Source organism: Perognathus longimembris, chromosome 7 (genome assembly GCF_023159225.1).
Source record: "Perognathus longimembris pacificus isolate PPM17 chromosome 7, ASM2315922v1, whole genome shotgun sequence".
Lineage (NCBI taxonomy): Eukaryota > Metazoa > Chordata > Mammalia > Rodentia > Heteromyidae > Perognathus > Perognathus longimembris.
Genome location: NC_063167.1, coordinates 61527697 through 61547712, shown reverse-complemented (window position 1 = coordinate 61547712; position 20016 = coordinate 61527697). Strand labels below are relative to the sequence as shown.

Below are 20016 nucleotides of genomic sequence, written 5' to 3'. Positions count from 1 at the left end.
TGCTAATCTCATAAATTCCTTCCAAGCCCCCTCATCAAGTGGGCTAAAGACTTACAAGGAGACTTCTCTGATGAGGAAATGAGAATGGCCAGGAGACATATGAAAAAATGCTCTACATCACTGGCCATAAAAGAAATGCAAATCAAAACAACATTGAGATTCCATCTCACCCCAGTAAGAATGTCATATATCAAGAAAACTAACAATAACAATTGTTGGAAGGGATGTGGCCAAAAGGGAACCCTACTTCATTGTTGGTGGGATTCAGCCACTCTGGCAAGCAGTATGGAGATTCCTCAGAAGGCTAAATATAGAACTCTCCTATGACCCAGCAGCCCCAATTTTGGGTATCTATCCAAAAGACCACAAACAAAATCACAGTAATGCCACCAGCACAACAATGTTCATCGCAGCACAATTTGTCATAGCTAGAATCTGGAACCAACCCAGATGCCCCTCAGTAGAAGAATGGATCAGGAAAATGTGGTACATATACACAATGGAATTTTATGCCTCTATCAGAAAGAATGACATTGTCCCATTTGTAAGGAAATGGAAGGACTTGGAAAAAATTATACTAAGTGAAGTGAGCCAGACCCAAAGAAACATGGACTCTATGGTCTCCCTTATTGGGAATAATTAGTACAGGTTTAGGCAAGTCATAGCAGAGCATCACAAGGCCCAATAGCTATACCCTTATGAACACCTAAGATGATGCTAAGTGAAATGAACTCCATGTTATGGAGACAATTGTTATATCACAGTTGTAACTACTTTCAACGTCCCATGTGTATCTGTAGCTTCTATTATTGATGATGTTCTTGTATCACCTTCCTGTGGTTGTACCTACACTATCTCTGTAATCTTATCTGAGTATATTGGAAACTGTGCATACTGGTATTAGAACTAGGAAATTGAAAGGGAATACCAAAATTGAGAGACACGGGGTAAAAAAAGACAAACAACTACAAAAGCAATACTTGCAAAACTGTTTGGTGTAAGTGAACTGAACACCTCAGGCGGGGAAAGGGTAAGGGGGAGGGGGGAGGGGGGTATGAGGGACAAGGTAACAAACAGTACAAGAAATGTATCCAATGCCTAACGTATGAAACTGTAATCTCTCTGTACATCAGTTTGATAATAAAAATTTGAAAAAAATAAAAATAAAAATAAATAAAACTCTAATAAATAAATAAATAAATAAATAAATAAATAAATTCCTTCCAATACATCCAGAAGTAAACTGTAACCAGCAATCTGGGCATCCCTCAGTCCAGTCAAGTTGACACATAAAAACAAACTATCTCATAAGGTTAATTTTAACTGTATATATCCTTATTCAAGACTCTAATTCAGAGAAAGATACTGTTCTCTTAGTACTACCTCTTTTATATTCTTTAGTACTACCTCCTTTATATTCTTTTATAAAAGCAAGTATTTGATCATTTTCTTGACCAAATTGAACCATCATGTATATATATATATATATATATGTATATATATATATATATCTGGCATTACATTTAACTTTTTTGTGATGATAAAATGCATATAGCATGAAACATGCCATCTTAACAATTTCTAAGTATAGAGTAGCTTTAAGTATGTTTATCATGTTGCATAATCACCACCACTATTTACAAATACTCTCAATTACCCTATCAGAATACCCATTAATTATTCTTCCCCAGCTCTTGGTAACCTCTAATCTACCCTGTTTTTGAATTTGTCTACTTTATACATTTCATATAAGTGGCATTGTACCATATGTGTCTGGCTCCTTTCAAAGTTCATTCCCATTGTAGCACATATTAGAACTTCATTTCCTTCTACAGATAAATAACATTCCACTTTATGTATATACCAGTTTTGTTTATCTATTTATTTGTTCATGGATACTTGTTTCCAACTTTGGTTATTGCAAACAATGTTGTAATGTCCATTTTCACGAGTACAAGTATTTTTACCCCTCTTTTCAGTAATTCTTTGTATATACAGTAATTCTACGTTTAATTCTATGTTTTTGAATAAGTACCATGCTGTTTTCCACAATGTCAGCACAACTTTATATTTCCATTAGCAATGTAAAAAGGTTCCAATTATCTAAATTCTTGCTCCTTCATACTCTTCCCATAATCTCTGGGAATTTGCTTAACTATTCTCAATTTCCTGTAATTTCAACTTGTTTAGGTCTTTTGGCCACTCTCCTGCATACAAATAAATCTAGAAGTTTTGTCTTTTAGAAAGTGGCCTTCACACTTACATGACCCTGTAGTATCTGCCTCTCCAGCTCCTGTCTGCACTTCCACTTACTTCTTGATTCCATTTCTTCAGTGGAAGGGAAATGTCCTGCCCCTCCCAACAGGTCTCCACTCCTCTCATCAACTCCATTGAAATTCCACTGGCAAACTTCACCATTATCCTAGGCCTCACTGGATGTAATCTTTTTGAGCTATTTTGTACTTGTCAATTATTTCATTCTGTCCCCTTCAGAGATTTCTATAAAACCTTTCATTACTGATAATTCCCTCTACTTCCCAGAGGGCTCTTTCTTAGTTGAATATTCAAGTTACCTTTCCTTTCCTAACTGAGAATCTTGGTATTCCACAAGCCTTGGCCTCTTTCTCTTCCCTTTTTAGATGTCTTTCTCATTTATTCATTTACTCATTTATTCCCACTGATGGCTGGCCTCACTCTTCCCTTAGTTATTTGCTAGACAGATTCTCTTCGATGAATTATACATAGGTGCTTAATTTAATCAAATAAATAGGTACCTCATACCTCACTGTCTTTGTTTTATAGATGTCCTAATTTCACACAAATGACTTAGACTACTATGCAGAAAACTACCATTTAGTTTACCAATAATATGCCCTATTTCATTAAAAAAAATTAAGTTTCTTTCCATAGCAGTTTCCTTTCCAGTTTCCTTGGCTTCTTTCTACCTGTTACCATTATCCATTTCCTATTTGTTGTAATTTTTTTCCTAAAAGTTTGTGGACTGATATAAAAGATGCTGGCACACTGGCTGGCTGATGTGTCATATCCTCTATTCAATACACCATAAAATATTTTAAGTATTTCAGTAGCCTTCAATTGTTAAGAAATATTAGACATCAATGCACCTTGAATATTTTAGTACAATTAATACTGTTAGAATATTTACAATTATTTCTAATATGTGAGGTTATAATTGGTCCAGTTCAGAGCTGAATTTATGGTTTACTGTCAAGTTTCACTTTAACATTTGTATTCATAATTTTGTAATTGATTTTTCAAAGGCATCCTCTTAAAGTTGACTTTTAAAAACTGAATTTTTTTCCTTGGTCAAAATAAAAATACGCATCTAGAATCACTGCAGTTGAGTTCATGCCTTAGGACACTGTGCTCAGGATGCTGAGTGGCTGCTCCATTCCAAGGTGGTCTGTGCTACCTGGCAATTGGTAGCAATGAAAATTTTGTTTATCTTTATTAAGCCAGTGAGTTCAGATGTGTATCCAAAGTTAGCCTCAAGGTGCAAGCTGAAAATATGCTCCAATCTTTGTATTTCAAATAATGTCTTAACCAGTTGGGTATTTAGAGTAAAAATCTGTTCTTATTCATAGAGCCTGGGGGAAAGTAAGGTGGTAATAAGAGTAAAATTAATCTGTTACCTTGAATTCCATATTATTTTGTGATGATACCCTGAGGGGGAAAAGATCTGAGATATATTGTTCCTAAAATAAAATCACTGATGTAACTCAGTCATAAATATGAGATATCTGAACCATCTGACAAGAACTGAATAGTAGCTCTCTCTGCCATCCTCTCCAGACATATTCTAAGCATGTGAATCAGAACGGGGAAGACAGATAAAGTGACTATGAGCAACGAAGACTGTTTTGTGACTTGCAATTAGAGTCCAAGTTATGTGGTAAAGTTTCTGTACTAGAATGCCACATAACTCCTCAAGTGACAGCTAAAGGATGGTTTTACAACAGAAAAGGTTGCTTGGTTACCCTTCAGAATTTGACAAAGTAAATATTATCCTAAATGTTCTTTCTGAAGAAGGTGGAGGAACTTGGAAGCTATCTTAGCCAAAATGGTCTTTCTGAAAGCTCTTAGGAAAGAATTCCTGAGATGCCTTTGATTCTTAAGAACCAGGGAAATCATATCTATGTTCAACAGCCAATTGCTTTAATCATGTATCTTATTGTAAAGTGGCTTTTGTGCCTTCTGCTGGGCCTAGGAAGTATGCTTCATGAGGACCAGTTCTAAGATGGTATTTTTTTTACTCAGAGCAGGCACTTGAGCAATATTTTATTTAACCTTCATTTTGTGGAAATCTGAGCTGTAGAAAGGCAAAAATCCCCAGGACCATCCAGTAACTACAAGAAAGGTAGAAGAAAATAAACCAACAGTCATTGCTGCTATTCATGCCCTTTAATATAGCCTAAACATCCTGTCTGCTAGGAGTCACTTGGGGAAACACCCACTGCACCACAGTGGCAGTGGGAAAGAGGGCTAGTAATGCTGGAATTCTTACCCTATCTAGGAAGGACACGTCTGCCTTTTGCTCTCATCAACCATTAGATTCTCTGGGGTACCATATTAGAGACTAGTGGGCCACCTCTACATGGTGAACAGTTACAACCTGATCACACATGACAACTTTAGGAAATGTGATATTATTAATCATAAAAACAAACTGACTACAACATAACCTATAGACACTGGGTCAACAGTAGGCAGTGGGCAAGGACTTAGGCCTTCTTTTCTGATAGCTCTTTTGGCTTATGACTGGTTACCACAGAAGGCTCAAAGCTTACCAGAGACTTGACAGAGATAATTGCACCAGAAGGAAACTTGGATGGATATAATTGCCATGTGGCAGCAGAGTGTCTGGGAAGAGGGGGCTAGGCAAAGATCAGCAGGCGCCTCCTCATATTCAGGGATGGCAGATACCATTAGTATCCTTCAGACAAACCTGACTCAGTGGCCTAATAACTTCCAAAGTGGTATACTACTATAAAAGCCACATCTAAGTATTGTTGCTAAATAAACACAGTATCAATTAATGTACTTAGAAGTCATACCATGAAGACAGATTGTCTCCTGGAAGTGGATAGGTTGGTGGGCACATTTGGTCACTATCTTGACCTATATCTTGACTCTATAACAAACCACATGTGCTATGTAGCACAGTGTTAAAAGAATAACAGAAATTGGGGCTAGGAATATGGCTTAGTGGTAGAGTGTTTGCCTCGCATGTATGAAGCCCTGGGTTCAATTCTTCAGCACCACATAAACAAAAAGCCAGAAGTGGCGTTGTGGCTCAAGTGGTAGAGTGTTAGCCTTGAGTAAAAAGAAGCTAGGGGCAGTGCCCAGGCCCAGAGTTCAAGTCCCAGACTGGCAGGAAAAAAAAAGAAAAGAAAGAAAGAAAGAAAAGAAACACAGAAATTTATTTCTTATGGTTCTCAGGTTCTGAGGATGAAAATCCAGTACCAGGGTTCAATCTTGGTCAGCATCTTGAGGAAGACTCTTCACTGCTTACAGATGACTCAGCCTCCTTTTGTGTTATATCCTTATGGGACTTGAGGATGGAGGAGCACAAGCACAGAGCTATCCAAAAAGAGCTACAGAAAGTACATGCTATTTTCTGTCCTTGGCCCTGGTCCTGTCAAAGGGCTGTGGATAGCCTTTCCTGAGATTTTTAAGATATGATGGTTATAGTTCCTCAACTGCTATGGTCTAGAAAGGTCATGAGTTTAGGCTGGAGACAGCCCATAGTCTTCATATCAGGATGTATTTATGAGTGCTGACTGCTTTAGGGTCACTGCCAAGAACACTCTGGAGCTAAGACAGTGATGGAGGATTCAGGTTAATGAAGTAGTAAATAGGATCTTCAGTCCTTAAGAAAATCACAATAATTGCTTGCCCTACCTACTACCACCAGTGGTTCCCTGCTTGCCCCTGCCTCCTTTAATGGAAAGAGGGAAAGCAGTAACAATTTCAGGGCAGGAAGGAAGAGAGGATCAATTGCAAAGAATTGAAGGGAGTTTCTTTGCATACCCAACTACCTTCTGATGAGAAAGAAGGAACTTGAGCTTCTAGACCTGCTTGCAAAAGTTTAGTATCCTGGGAATTCATTTGTCAAGTTCCCTTGTTGGCAGACCTAACACAGTAGTTTAAAATTTTTCTGTAGGAAATGTTCTCTCTTGAATCCCAATGTCCCTGGTACCAAAATGAGGTCATCATTGGGAGAAAGGGCCTGCTGCTGGGCCAAGCTCAGAGCTGGGCATTCTCATTTCCAAGGTCGTGTGCAGAATCTATAAAGCACAGAGACTGCACTGTCACTCAGTACGGTTGTCTGCCTCAGAGCAAAAGCACAATTCCAAAAGGCTTTATCTGGGAACCTCGCCAAGAGACCTTTTAGCTAAGCTAATTAAATAATATTGTACAATATTATTTTAATTTAATTTTCAAAGAGAGCTACTCAGTTGAAATGACACAAATGGACATTATACCATTAAAAACCAAAGTTGGAATATGTTCCAGATGGTCAGCCTCTATTTTCCAACTGGAGATGGTTTTTTCCAGAAGGATTTTGTTATTAAAAAATAAGATATAAAGAAAAATTGTCAGAGTTCTATCATGAACACCCTCCCATAGTTCTACCACCTAGATTCTACAGTTAATCTTTTCTACACTTACTTTTTTTACCCACATGTTTATCTTGCTAGTTAACTGCCAGGGGTGTTATATACATCAGTATATTTCTGTTTTCACGACATATTTTAATATTTTTCATAATTTTCCCCACTTTGAGGTAAAGTTTATAGGTCATATAAAGAATATAAATAGGCTGAAGATGAATCATTTGAATATATCAGTGTACATGCAGTGGCTGATGCAAGTATCAGTGATCTGGATTCTTACAGAGACACAAAATGTCACCATTACTGGAAAATTCCTTCTTATCCTTGCTCAGTCATTCTCCACCTACTATCCAGAGACAACAACTCATTTTTTTCTACTACTCATTTGTTCTGAAACTTAATCTAAATAAAATCATTCAAGCTAGGAAGACAATGTTACAATAATGGAGAGTTTGAAGCCAGCCTGCATTATATACTAAGACCATGTCTCTAAATAAATAAATACACACATATGTGCTTACCATAAATAGCTGAGTGCATGGGCTCACACTTGTATCTTTAGCTACTCAGGAGGAAGAAATTAGAAGGATCGCAATTCAAGGCTGAAATCCAATTTCAGCCCCCCCCCCCCCCCCGCCTTTTTTTTTAAAGCTTGCTATAGTGACACCTGTCTGCCACCTCAGTTAGTGGAAAGTGAAAATAACAGGATCATGGTCCAGACTAGCCCTGGCATAAACATAAGACCCCATTTGAAAAATAGTTAAAGCAAATGCTAGGGACACGGCTCAAGAGGCAAAGTGCCTGCTTACCAAGCACAAGGCTCTGAGTTCAAACCCCAGTGTCATCAAAAGAAGCCATTATAAATAAATGGACCTATTCAGCGAGAACTTCATTATATAATGCTTCTTTCACTTAGTATGTCATTGACTCACTCAGACTATTGTATAGTAGTTGATTCCTTATTATTATTGACTAGTGTTCAGAATAGTAATATAACACGTTTTGCACATTTATTTGTCTTATTTATGTACCCTTAGGCTTCCAATTTTCACAAGTATCATTTTTAAAAAGCCATTAAGAACAGTTTTAAGCTAGGCACTGATGAGTGACATCTGTAATCCTACTCAGGAAAATGAGAAAATTGTGATTTGAGGCCAGCCTGGACAGGAAAGTTCGTGAGACCCTTATCTCCAATTAATCACCAAAAAGCCAGAAATGGAGCTGTGGCTCAAGTAGTAGAGCGCTAGCCTTGAGTAAAAAAAAATCTCGGGGACAGCACACAGGCCCTAATTTCAAGCCCAGGACAAGCTCCAAAATAATAAGTAAATGAGAAAAAGAAAAACAAAAAGAAAAGAAAAAAGAAAAAGAACAATTTTGTACAAATCTTTTTATAGACATATGCTTTCCATTCCCTTGGGTAAACACCCAGGAGTGAAACTGCTAGATCATGGGGGAGATGCAGTGTTGATTTCACACTCCCACCAGCAAAGTAGGAAAGTTCTGGTTGCTACACATCATTGTGATCATTTGGCACTATCAATTTTTCTAATTTTAGTTCTCCTGGTAGCTGTAAAGTGATTTAAGCATTCATCTGGCAAATCTTCCAAACTAGCAAAAAAGAAAACAATATATCTAGTGATCAAGTTTAAAGGCAATATATTGGTTGAAGATAATGGAGTGTTTGGTATTAGAAAAGTTACTTTGCCCAAATTCAGACCATATACCCAATATCTTGGCTGATACAAATTGAATAGAATATGTAATGGCTGGAGGGCTCTAGAACAAACAACCAGACACATTTCTTCAGTTTATAATTTTCTTAATTATATTATTGTAATGCAAAGAAAGTCAAGTTAATGCCTAAACAACTGCAGCCTCCACTGATAAACAACTGGAGAACTGTTTCCATCCAGAGCTATCCAGGGTGGACTACAATTTCTTTCTCCAGTCTGCCTTTTTATGGTTATACCTCCTGAAAAACCAGCTCTGCAGAGCTGGCTTCATAGCATTCAGAGTCATGAATCACCCCACACAATTGTTCCTCTCTCCCTCTTTGCAATACCAACCTTGGGTCTAAGAGAAAGGAATTGCATATCTTGCCATTTAAACTTCACAGCAACATCCTTATAAAGTTAGGTATTGATAAGCTCATGTTATAGACATGAAACCAAGACTTGAAGGGCTAGTGGCTTGAATGGGGTCATGTACATACAGAGAAACCAGAATTCAACTCTACCTCATGTGTTTCTCCACTGTCCCAATAAGATGTGGAAAACAAACTGCAGGGTATCTAAATATTTCAGTGGGCACTGAGGCTAGGAGTAAAAGTTCCTGCTTCTCAGTCTCAGTCAGATTTGTCCTTCTCTGTTTGTTGTCTTTTTCCCTGATTTCTGTTTTCTAGTGTGTTTGTTCTAGAGGTAGAGTTGATTCCCTTTACCCCTTAATGTTGAGTGCTGGAGAAGATGCAGGTAGAAATGAGCTCTGGTCCTCCCATCTGCAGCTGCACTGCACCTTAGGCCTAATTTTCTTTCTTTTTGTTTATAAATATTTGGAGTGAAATTTGTATTACAAGTAGATTGCAAAAACAATTTAATCAAGATGCAGAAATTTACTGAGTATGGACCAATTTTACCTATTTTTAAAATTATATTTTTATTATTTTTAAGTAGTTGTACAAATAAGTTTAAGGGGAAGAATTGGAATGGTGTAATTGCTTAGAAAAACTACTACAACCCAACACAATAAATACCAGAAAACAGGGTCTTGGAAGGTATGGGAGGAAGGTCAAGGGAAGGGGGAACAGATGAGTGAAGAGAAAGGAGGAGAATGTTGTCATGATACTCAATGCATATCCTATGAAACTAGAAATATTGAGGGGAAGGATTGGACTGGGGGAGGATAATGAAAGGGATGATTTCTATCAAGCCGCATTTTCTCTTTGAGGAAAGGAACCAGGAGCCTGGCACTCTCATCTTCCTCTCCTGCGATATCTCAGAGCCTTACTGCCCTTTCCTTGCTCTTTGGTCCTCTTTCTCCCCACTCCCTTATATCCACTGTGCAAAGGGTGGTCACCATGTTCATCATGTGTTGCTATAGACTGAGTTACCTGTTCCTGAAAAGCCCTAGCTTGCTCCTCAAATCCTGCTGTTCGGAAATAATTGACCACATCCATCACAGCCCAGTCTGCAGGATCAGGTGGTCTCCCGTTTTCCATGGAACTGCAAAACAAAAATCCAGACACTTGTCATGGCATTGGATGGACACAGGTGTTGCTGGCCGCACTACTGTCTCCCAGTACCCATCTGAGCTAGCTCACAGGGTCTGGTCCACTCTTCCTTCAGAGACACCATTCTCTGTATACCTCTAGGAGGGCCACAATCATTATTTTGTTTCCAGGTTTCTTATTTGTTTTAATTGTATCACATTAAAATTGTATTTAAGTAGTTGTATAAAGGAATTGCCACTTAACTGAATACAGTGCATCTTGCTCAGTATCATCCCTTTTAACATTCTCACCCACCCTTCTCTACCCACCCCTGCCCATACTTTCCTTAATTTGGTAGTATAAATGCTGCATTCTTGCCTCTTTCTCCTCTTTATTGGTCTACCCCTGTTCCCATCCCCCACCCCTTTCAAGTTTCCATTTCTGGATTATTTTGTTAAGCTTTGACTTTGCCTTTAAAAGGAATTACATGATTCAAGTTCTCTCCTGAATCTACCTCCAGGTTTCTTATAATCATTACCCTTTCTGGCCTAGTCATTGATTTCATAATAAATGTGACCTATAATATAAATTATTTTCTCAAGCACTATTTTTTAAAAGCAGAGACACTGAGACTGACAGCTTGAGATTCATACTATAGCTTATATGAATAGTCACTTTATAGTGTAATTCTAACCCACCTCCCTATCCCCAATTTTTGCCACCTTCCCCCATTCCCAGCCTCACATATCCAGAGCTACACCCATTCCTCAATGGTCATGCCTTTTGATAGATCTGAGCTTTTTCACATTGTCCCAGCCCCTTAGGATGTCTACCTCTCTTCCTGATGAAATCCCATTGTATCTATCAGTTCAAAGGCCATCTCTTACCTGTAGCATTTTCTGATACCAAAAAGGAAATGTTTCAGTTATAATCTCTTAAGAGTTCTAGTATTTCATTCAAATCCCCATTGTAGCATCATCCCAATGTCATTAAACTCGTTTACTGGGTAGTACAGTGGGCAGTGTAGGCCAGAGATACATTTTCTTTTTTTGTTTTTTTAATTCCTGGTGTCAAGAGGTATTCTACAATGATGGTTCCAGCTACAGCCAAGTGGAAACAATGTGTAATCCCAGTCTTGAGCTCAAGGCTTGGGAGTGAGCTGGAGGTACACATCTGGCATACAGAGATATGTAGATAGCATTTGAAATCTTGAGAGGACAGGAGGAAGAAACTGGGCCTAGAATTAAGCTTGGACCTAGAATTTAATTTAGTGAAAGCTGAAAAATCCATGTTACTTTTAATAGAAATGCTTTTTTTTTTCTATGCTTGTTGAAGTTCTTCAAGCATCTCCAAATCCAGGGTCTGGCTGTTTCATAGCACAATAATTTTCTCATAACAGGAAGCTAAACACTTGATTAAGAAAAAACAAACCTACTTTTGGTTTTGTTAAAAAAAAAGCTGCTGCTGATTAATGGCATATGTGATTGCTCATTTCTTAATAATACTTAAAAGTGTTAGAGCCAAAAGTGTTTTTTAAATTTAGACTGCACATTTTTAAGGATTAAATGTCCATGTACACATTTACATGTATACACACACACACACACACAACACACACACTTCCTACTATTTAACCAGCAGCATATGTTGTAGAAATACCCCTCCTTTTCATTCTATCATTGTCAAATATTATTTGTTTGTTTTTAAAGTAACATAAATCAGTCATCCATGTGCTGGAATTTTTCATTATTCTACTAAAAATAAATAACCACAAACTGACATTAGTGATCCTCTTGAAAGCATCATTTCCTCTTTTCTGTTCAAAGTAGGCTTGAAGAATGTTTGTCCAGAAGTACAATACTTTAACAAATCTTTTAGGTTTTCTAATTGGTTTGTTTCTAGTAGTGAGCAAAGTCCCAATGGATACAGTTTTTAATGCCTGGAAAGTATTTGAATTCACTTTCCTTATGGTTCATGGTTGATGCCAAGTATTTGAATTCACTTTCCTTATGGTTCGTGGTTGATGTCAATTAGCTACCTCTCTTCTTAAAGAACAGTGAATCAATTTATAATAATGAAGTATGCTGCACTGTGATATTAGGATGGGGCTTTTTCAATTCTTATTCAGTTGATACTATTACATCATCACTTTCATAATTCTGAAGTATTATTGAGCCTTTATTCTATAATAGTAGAGAATAAAGACTATGAAACTGTTGGAATGGTTTCCTGAAGAAAACCAAAGTAAAACTGGTTGCTCTCACATATGTAGAGTCGGAAAGCCTTCCCAAATAAATTAGAAGCTATTCGTTATGCATTTAATGACAGAGCTCATTTTAAGCTTGATAGACATCGCCTCCCCCAACCAAACTGGTAGCACAATTGAGAGGTGATTGGTTCATGAGGGCTTTGACTTCCTCAATGGATTAATCCACTGACAAATAGATAATTTAATGGCCATTACTGGGAAGTGGTAGAAATGAGGAGGTAAGGCCAAGCTGGAGTAAGTAGACCAGTGGAAGTATGTCCTAGAAAGAAACACGGCCCTGGCTCACGCCTGTCTCTGTTTCCTAGCCACCATAAGTTGATTTGCTTAACTCCCTTGCATGGTCCTGCCACTGTGATATACTACTGCCTCACACCAGGCTCATAGTAATGGAGCCAGCACCCTACAGACCAAGAATTCTGAAAACTTGGGCAAAATTAACCCTAATTTAAATTGTTTTTCTTAGGTATTGTCTCAGTACCAAAAGGCTGACTAGAAGAAGGGAACTCAATAAATCAATCCATGTGACTTCACAACTTCATTATTTTCACTGATTGACTTTTTACTTCAAAGTTAAGAGAAAAAATACCTTTAGATACTGATTAACATTTTATGGTAATGTAGTTGTCATATTACTCCTTTTCTAAAGCTAATTCTGAATGTTACTTTCATACTCAGAAATGCACTCTATTTTTGTACTTTCTTAATATTTATAATGTATATTAAAATTAAATTATACTCCTTCTTGTCCATGTTTTAAAACAGGCTTTGGCTAAAAGTAATTTAATTTGGACTCTAATAAACTGGTATTGATCTCTTTGGCTATGATATACCTAAGAATGAAGCATCTAAATAAGTTTTATCTCCAGTTGCCTCTCTCTTACCCTTCATGCCAACATGTAGGGATCTGGCTAAAAGGCAGGCCCAAGAAAGATGATTTAAGGATTCTTGATAGGACTTATTGTTGTTGTTGTTGTTGTTCATTTTAAAATATTCAGGTAAGAGCTGACTCCATTTGGCTTCAGCATACTCAAGCAATAAAAGCATTAGAAATACAAATAATTCATCAAGCCTCCTGCATATTTCAAATTCTTGACCTGAGCATTTAGAATACTTAATTGGAACATAACTTTTTAAATACATGCTTGTAGTGAAATTCAACTGGGTAACTTCCTCGACTTGGCCATGTCCAAAGTTTTGTTTATACCACTCAAACCTTCTCCATCCAACTTCTAGGACTAGAGTTCTGCTAATTTTTAAAAAGGTATCACCTAAGTGTTCCCTTTCAAGTATCTCCAGTGTGTGTGTGTGTGTGTGTGTGTGTGTGTGTGTGTGTGTGTGGTGTGGTGTATGTGTGTGTGTGTGCGCATGAGCATGTGCATGTGTGCACCAGTACTGGCACTTGAATTCATTTTCTTAACAGGGGCATTCTACCATTTAAGCCACACTTCAAGCCTAGCTTTATTGCTAGTTAATTAGAGATACGGACTAATTTTTCTGCCATTGCTTACTTTGACCCTTGACCCTCAGATCTCAGTTTCCTCAGTAGTTAGGATTACAACCAAAAGCTACCAGCAGCTGGCTTCCAATTAAAATTTTATGGCAATCATTAATCAATTTTGACCAGTCTACTATGAACCAGATTCTTGATAAGCATTGGAAACTCTTGGCCTACTAAAGAATATCAAATTTTCTTGGAGATAAAGAGAGTTATACATATTCTCTGCTTTACTTAAAAAAATCAGTTAAGGAAAAGGGTGCATAAGTAAGACGGAGGAGGAATAGGAAGTCAACACAGACATGTGAGATAGGAAGTTTGGGGTATGTAGATGAGAAGTTTTGCAGACCTGAATAAGCAGCAAGAGTAAATGAAGGATCAGCGATAATTGTTATTTCTGTCCTTTGCAATAGCTATCTTCCCTCAGGCTGATAGAGTTAAGTGAGGTCACATCCTATACTCTGTTCCTGGATACTTCTCCCCAATACCCCATCCTGTCTTTCTGAAAATAAAAGATCATACAAGCAGCCGTTTTTCTTACTTCTAATATATTTAAAATTCTTTGAACTAGTGTAAATAAGGATACTACTTTCATGGGGACATTAAGTTATTTTTTATTCAGCATCTGAATATAACATTAAAATAAACATTTTACTTAAGCAAACATGGAACATTTTCCAGGACAGATCACATGTCATGAAAAAAGTCATAGTAAATTTAAGAAACTGACATCACAACCAAGTAACTTTTTACACACTAGAAAAAATAAATTATTAGCAGAAAATAGCAATTAGTAGTGGAAAGTTCACATCATGTAGAAATTAAAGAATACATTGTGGATACCTAAAGGATCAGAGAAGTAATTAAAAGACAAGTTAAAATGTTTAAAGACTAGTGAAAATACAAAATGGAACACCAACACTTAGGGGATACAGCAAAAAGATGGAAGTTTATAATCATAAATGTATTTCAAAAGATCTCAAAACAGTACAATCTTATACAGCAAGGAATCAGACAAAGAACACAAACAATCCAAAGTTAATAAATGGGAGGAAAAATAAGATAATACAAAAGATAAAAATGGAATATATAATAGAGAAAACAATATGATATAGTAAATAAAACTAAGAGCTGGATTTCATGAAGATATAATTGGCAAACCTATGGCTACACTAAGAAAATAAGAAAAAAGACTCAAATTAGTAAAAACCAGAAATGAAAAAGATATTACAATTGATACTAAAAAGTATCAGGAGAAATTACTATAAACAATTATAGGCTAACCAACTTGATAATGTAGAAAAAAAAGACCAATTACTAGAATCATAGAACCTACACCAAGATTGATTCATGAATATAAAATATGAATAGATCTATGACTAGCAAGAAAATTTGAGTCATTTATGACCCCTGACCCTCAATAAACCAGGTGCCAGTGGCTCACACCTATAATTCTAGCTGCTCAAGAGACTGCAATCTAGAGGACTGTGGTTCAAGGCCAAGAGAGACAAAAAGCCCATAAGAGTCCATCTACAAATTAATCAGCAAAAAGCTGGTCTAGAGACATGGCTCAAGTGCTAGAGCCCTAGCTGACAGAAAGTAAGGTTCTGATTTTAAACCCTGGTACTGACAAAACACAACAAAATCTAACAAGGAAATACCCTGGAGCAAGATGGTCTCACTGGAGAATTTTACCAGTATTTTAAGAAAGAAAGAATTAATGCTAACTCTTCTTAAACTCTTCCACTATTTGTCATGCTAGATAAGAGCCTCTCACTGCTTTCAAAGAACATGCAACTAAGAACTGATGATTATTTATGTGATGCTAAAGGAGAAAAAGGTTTAGGAGTAAGTAAACAAAAGCTGAAGATAGTGTTTACCACAATTACTTCTATCCATTTCTCATTTCTCTTTCCCTGAGGGTTCAGAGCAGGCATTTAGGCAAACAACCAAATTCTCTGTGAGGTAATTTATTCAACCTTGGATGTGATAGCTTTCCTTAGAGATAAAGGGCTGATTGGTTGAGTCTACAGTAGAAGCACAAACTGCTTTAATGAGGTAACAGAAACTATTACATTGTTAAGTGTGAATTGATGATGACAAAATGAAGTTAGAGTTTTTAAATTCTAGCAATAACAAAAATAATTTCAAAATGTACCCCAATGTTTTATTTCTGTCATTTACCTCCTGGTCTTAAAATTGAAATGGGAAAACTTCATAATTTCTTTTACTTAATCCTTATATTACCAGGTACAGTCAGCTGTGACTAATGGCTATTTCAAAAGCAGTGTTATAGTTACTTTTGGCCACATCCATGCCAGCATTTGTTATTGTTAGTTTTCTTGATAATGGCCATTTTATCTGGGGTGAGATGGAATCTAGGTGTTTTTTTTGATTTGCGTTTCCATTATTGCCAGAGATGTTGATGATTCCTTCATATGGCTATTGGTCATTTTTACTTCTTCTGAGAAGTCTCTCCTTAAGTCATTAGCCTATTTATTAATTAGGGTTTTTTTCTTTGAAGGTTAAATTTTTTGAGCTCTAAGTATATTTTGGTCATTAGGTCCTTGTCTGATGTATAGCTAGTAAAAATCTTTTCCCATTCTGTGGTCTTTCTATTTAACTTGTTAGCCATGTCCTCTGTCATTCAGAAACTTTTGAGTTTGATGCCAAGATAGGGAATCAGTCTAGATGTTCCTCAATGGATGAAGGGATCAAGAAAATGTGATACAAATACACAACGGAATTCTACTTATCCATCAAGGAGTAATATTGTACCATTCATAAAGAAATGGAAAGACTTGAAAAACTTTTATTAAGTGAAGTAATTCAGACCCAGAGAAACATAGATTGCATATTTTTCCTCATTTGTGGTAGTTAGAATGTGTCTATAAGTCTGTAAGTAAACACACCAGGTGGTAAGTGCTTACAAATGAATCAACCAAAATATAATAGGCTATATGGACAGTTCAAGTAGTGCAATTTTTTTTAAAAAGACTAAGTCACCCACAGGAAGGTGATACTACACTATCTCTGTAATCTTATCTGAGTATATTGGAAACCGTCTATACTAGTATTAGAACTAGGAAATTGAAAGGGAATACCAAAATCGAGAGACACAGGGTAAAAAAAGACAAACAACTACAAAAGCAATACTTGGAAAACTGTTTGCTGTAAGTGAACTGAACACCTCATGGGGGGGAAAGGGAAAGGGGGAGGAGGGAAAGGGGAATGAGGGACGAGGTAACAAACAGTACAAGAAATGTATCCAGTGCCTAATGTATGAAACTGTAACCTCTCTGTACATCAGATTGATAATAAAAATTTGAGAAAAAAAAAAGACTAAGTCAAAGCCTAACAAAATAAGTGCCAGGAAACGGGTACTTGTGTTGGGGGGGGAGGGGGAAGGAGAGGGAGCCAAGGGGAGAAAGATAGAAGAATGAAGGGGGAAGGGAGGAGAATGCAGACAAGAATTTATTGTATATACCACAGAACTGAGAAATGTAAAGGAAGGGATGAGTCAAGGGGGGGTGAAGATATTGAAGTATTGACACAGATCAAGATACATTGTGTACGCAAACTGCTTTGTTAAACGATAAAAAATTCAATACAAAAAAATTCAATACATAATTTAAAAATTAAGAAAAATGAAGGAAGGGGTGTGTTGAAAGAGGTAGGTGAGACTGTTGAAAGAGATAATATTGATCAAGATGGACTGTATTCACAAATTACTTTGGAATGGCAACTCTGTATAACTACTTAAAGATAATAATTTCTTAAAGTTAGTGTTATTTTAAAGTGAGTGAAACTTTACAGCTTTCACTGCCAAGAAAAAGTTACCAAATTACTAACTTTGAGGGAAATATTTCCCAAATGTAAAGCACTGCCTTTGCTTCATAATAAACTGCAGTGAAGAGAAAGATGGAAGCATGGTGAGATACATGTGCCTAAGAGAGGACGTGGCACTAATGCAGAAAAGCTTACTGGAAAGACCTTGATAAATTTTACTACCAAAGATCTTCTACTGCCTCAAAGTTTCTCCCCTGAGGTAGAGAAGGGCATGATGGAGGTGGGAGGGGGGAAAAAATCACCTCCTATTGGAAGGATATCTTATATATGTGTTATAAGGATACTGGTTCTTCTTCTTGCCCTAGGATAAAACATAAGAGGTGGGGAAAGACTAACTGATTAAAAAAAGGACTAAGCTGACACAAATGGAGAAAAATGACATTGAGTATTTGTGATATATGGATAATTACATACATGTAAAATGCACAGCATTAGGCGTTTTAGAATTTAGTAAAAATTCTAGATTAATCTAACATGGCTAATCATATGTCAATGATAAGAGCAAGTCATGTCCTAAGGTTTATGATTAATTTAAGTCTTGATATCAGGCTGAAGATGAAGCTCGAGTGGTGGAATACCTACCTAAAGTCTTATATGAAATCCATAAAAACAGAATAGTATGGTTCCATTTGTTCAGTGAAAACTTACAAAGAAAGGCATGGTAATGAATGTTTGCAATTTCAGTTACTTGAAAAGCAAGGATAGGAGAATCATAGTTTGAGGCCAGCCTTGGTAGAATTTAGGAAGACCCTATCTCAGAAACAAGTTTGGTGTCGTGATTAAAGACTGTAACCTCATCTATTCAGTAAACAAAAACAGAAATAACATAGTTCAATACTAGCCTAGGCAAAGGTTAGTGAGTTTATCTCAAAATAAATTAGTGTGATGGTACTTGACCTTATCCTGGATATTTAGGAGGTAGAGGTAGGAGGATTACAGTCCAAAGATTGCCTAGGGCAAAAGCATGAGACTTGACTCAAATTGTAGAACTTGGTAGACAAGCGTAAAGCCTTGAGTTCAATGCAAAATATTGCTTCTACCAGGTGAGTATGGTTTGAATGTTTGCACACATTCTATACGTGCTCACCTGCACATATTCTTGACTATACATGAATATATATGTATATCCTTGTGTGAGCACATGTATGCATGGAAATGGATAAAATAACAAACTATCTTTCTAGGTATATTCTAGGATATTCTAGGGTATATTCTAGACTACTAAAATGGCTCCTTTTTATTTACTTAGCAATTTTTCTATAGTACTGTGACTACTGAATTTTTTTTCACTAACACAATAAGTATCCATGAAGCCATCAGGCAAAATAAACACTAGAATCCTGACAAGTGCATGTGTCTGAGGCTCAGGCCTATGCCTATGCGCTCTCTACTCATTCTTACTCTCATTTCCTTTTAACTTTCTTCCTGGTTCATTGTACAAGAGTTACCCTTGGGTATGCACTTGTTCTTTCCAATATGGCAGTCCATATGTGGCTACTGAGCATTTGATATTTGACTGAGGGACCAAATTTTAATGTGTGTAGTTCTCTTATCAATTTGAAAACTTGAAGTAGTGCAAAATATGTCTCAATTAAATACAATCTCACTGTTTTCCTATGACTATATTGTACTGTTCAGTCCTTAGGGCATTGTTGAGCTGAAGTTCACACATAAGATTCATGTGTCCTCCCTACTAATACAGATATACACATTGCCTATTTAGTTTATATCCATGTACTCACTCAGTTCAAATGACATATTCTTATGCATCTAGATAACGTTTGTGGTGAGTATATTTAGACAGTATGAATTCCAAAGATTCATTTCTACATCTTTATTGGAGTTAAACTGGCATCTGTATTGTGGTTTTAATACTGTATACATATCTTTAGTTAAAATAAACAAAGGCAGGCCAAATGCAATGGTTTACTCCTATAACCCAAGCCACTCTGGATGTACTTCCATTTACTTAAGAGGTAGAGAATGGATGATCATAGTTTGAGGTCAAGCTAGACAAAATACATACATAATACATATATCTATATCTCTATATATGTATATGTTTATGTATATGTGTGAGGCCCCATCCTAACCAACAAGTTGAGTGTGGTAGTTCATTCCTGTGATTTGTTACAGCAAAGAATAGACAGAAGGATCATGTCAGTCTTAAGTGAAAAATAGGAGTCTCTATTTCAAAAATAACTAAAGTGCACATGCACATACGCATGCATGTGCACATGCACACACACACACACACACACACACACACACAGAGTTGTAGGTTTGGCTAAAGTAATAGAGTACCTGTCTAGCAAGTTTGAGGCCCTAAGTTCAAACCCCAGTACTACCAGTAATTAAATTCAATAAACAGACAAATTGAAAGAAAATGAAAAGAGGCAGAACTGAGAGGTGAATAAATAAGTATCAGAAGAATAAAGAAAAATGGGAAGTGGAAGAAGCTATAAATTGTTGTTTTATGTATATAAAATGGTTAAGATAATAAAGTACATATGATTGGATGGCATTAAAAGCAAAAAATGAATTGATGAAGTAAAAAACT

General features: G+C 36.6%; 1 protein-coding gene across 3 annotated transcripts in view; it reads right to left on the bottom strand.

Moving 5' to 3' along the window:
- Samd13 (sterile alpha motif domain containing 13) overlaps positions 1 to 20016 on the bottom strand; it is a 41411-nt gene that overhangs the window by 10004 nt on the left and 11391 nt on the right. For all 3 annotated transcript variants that reach the window (XM_048351664.1, XM_048351667.1, XM_048351666.1), the window contains exon 3: positions 9745 to 9856. In XM_048351664.1, coding sequence (XP_048207621.1) covers positions 9745 to 9856 — 112 coding nt within the window. The remainder of the gene's footprint in view (positions 1 to 9744; positions 9857 to 20016) is intronic.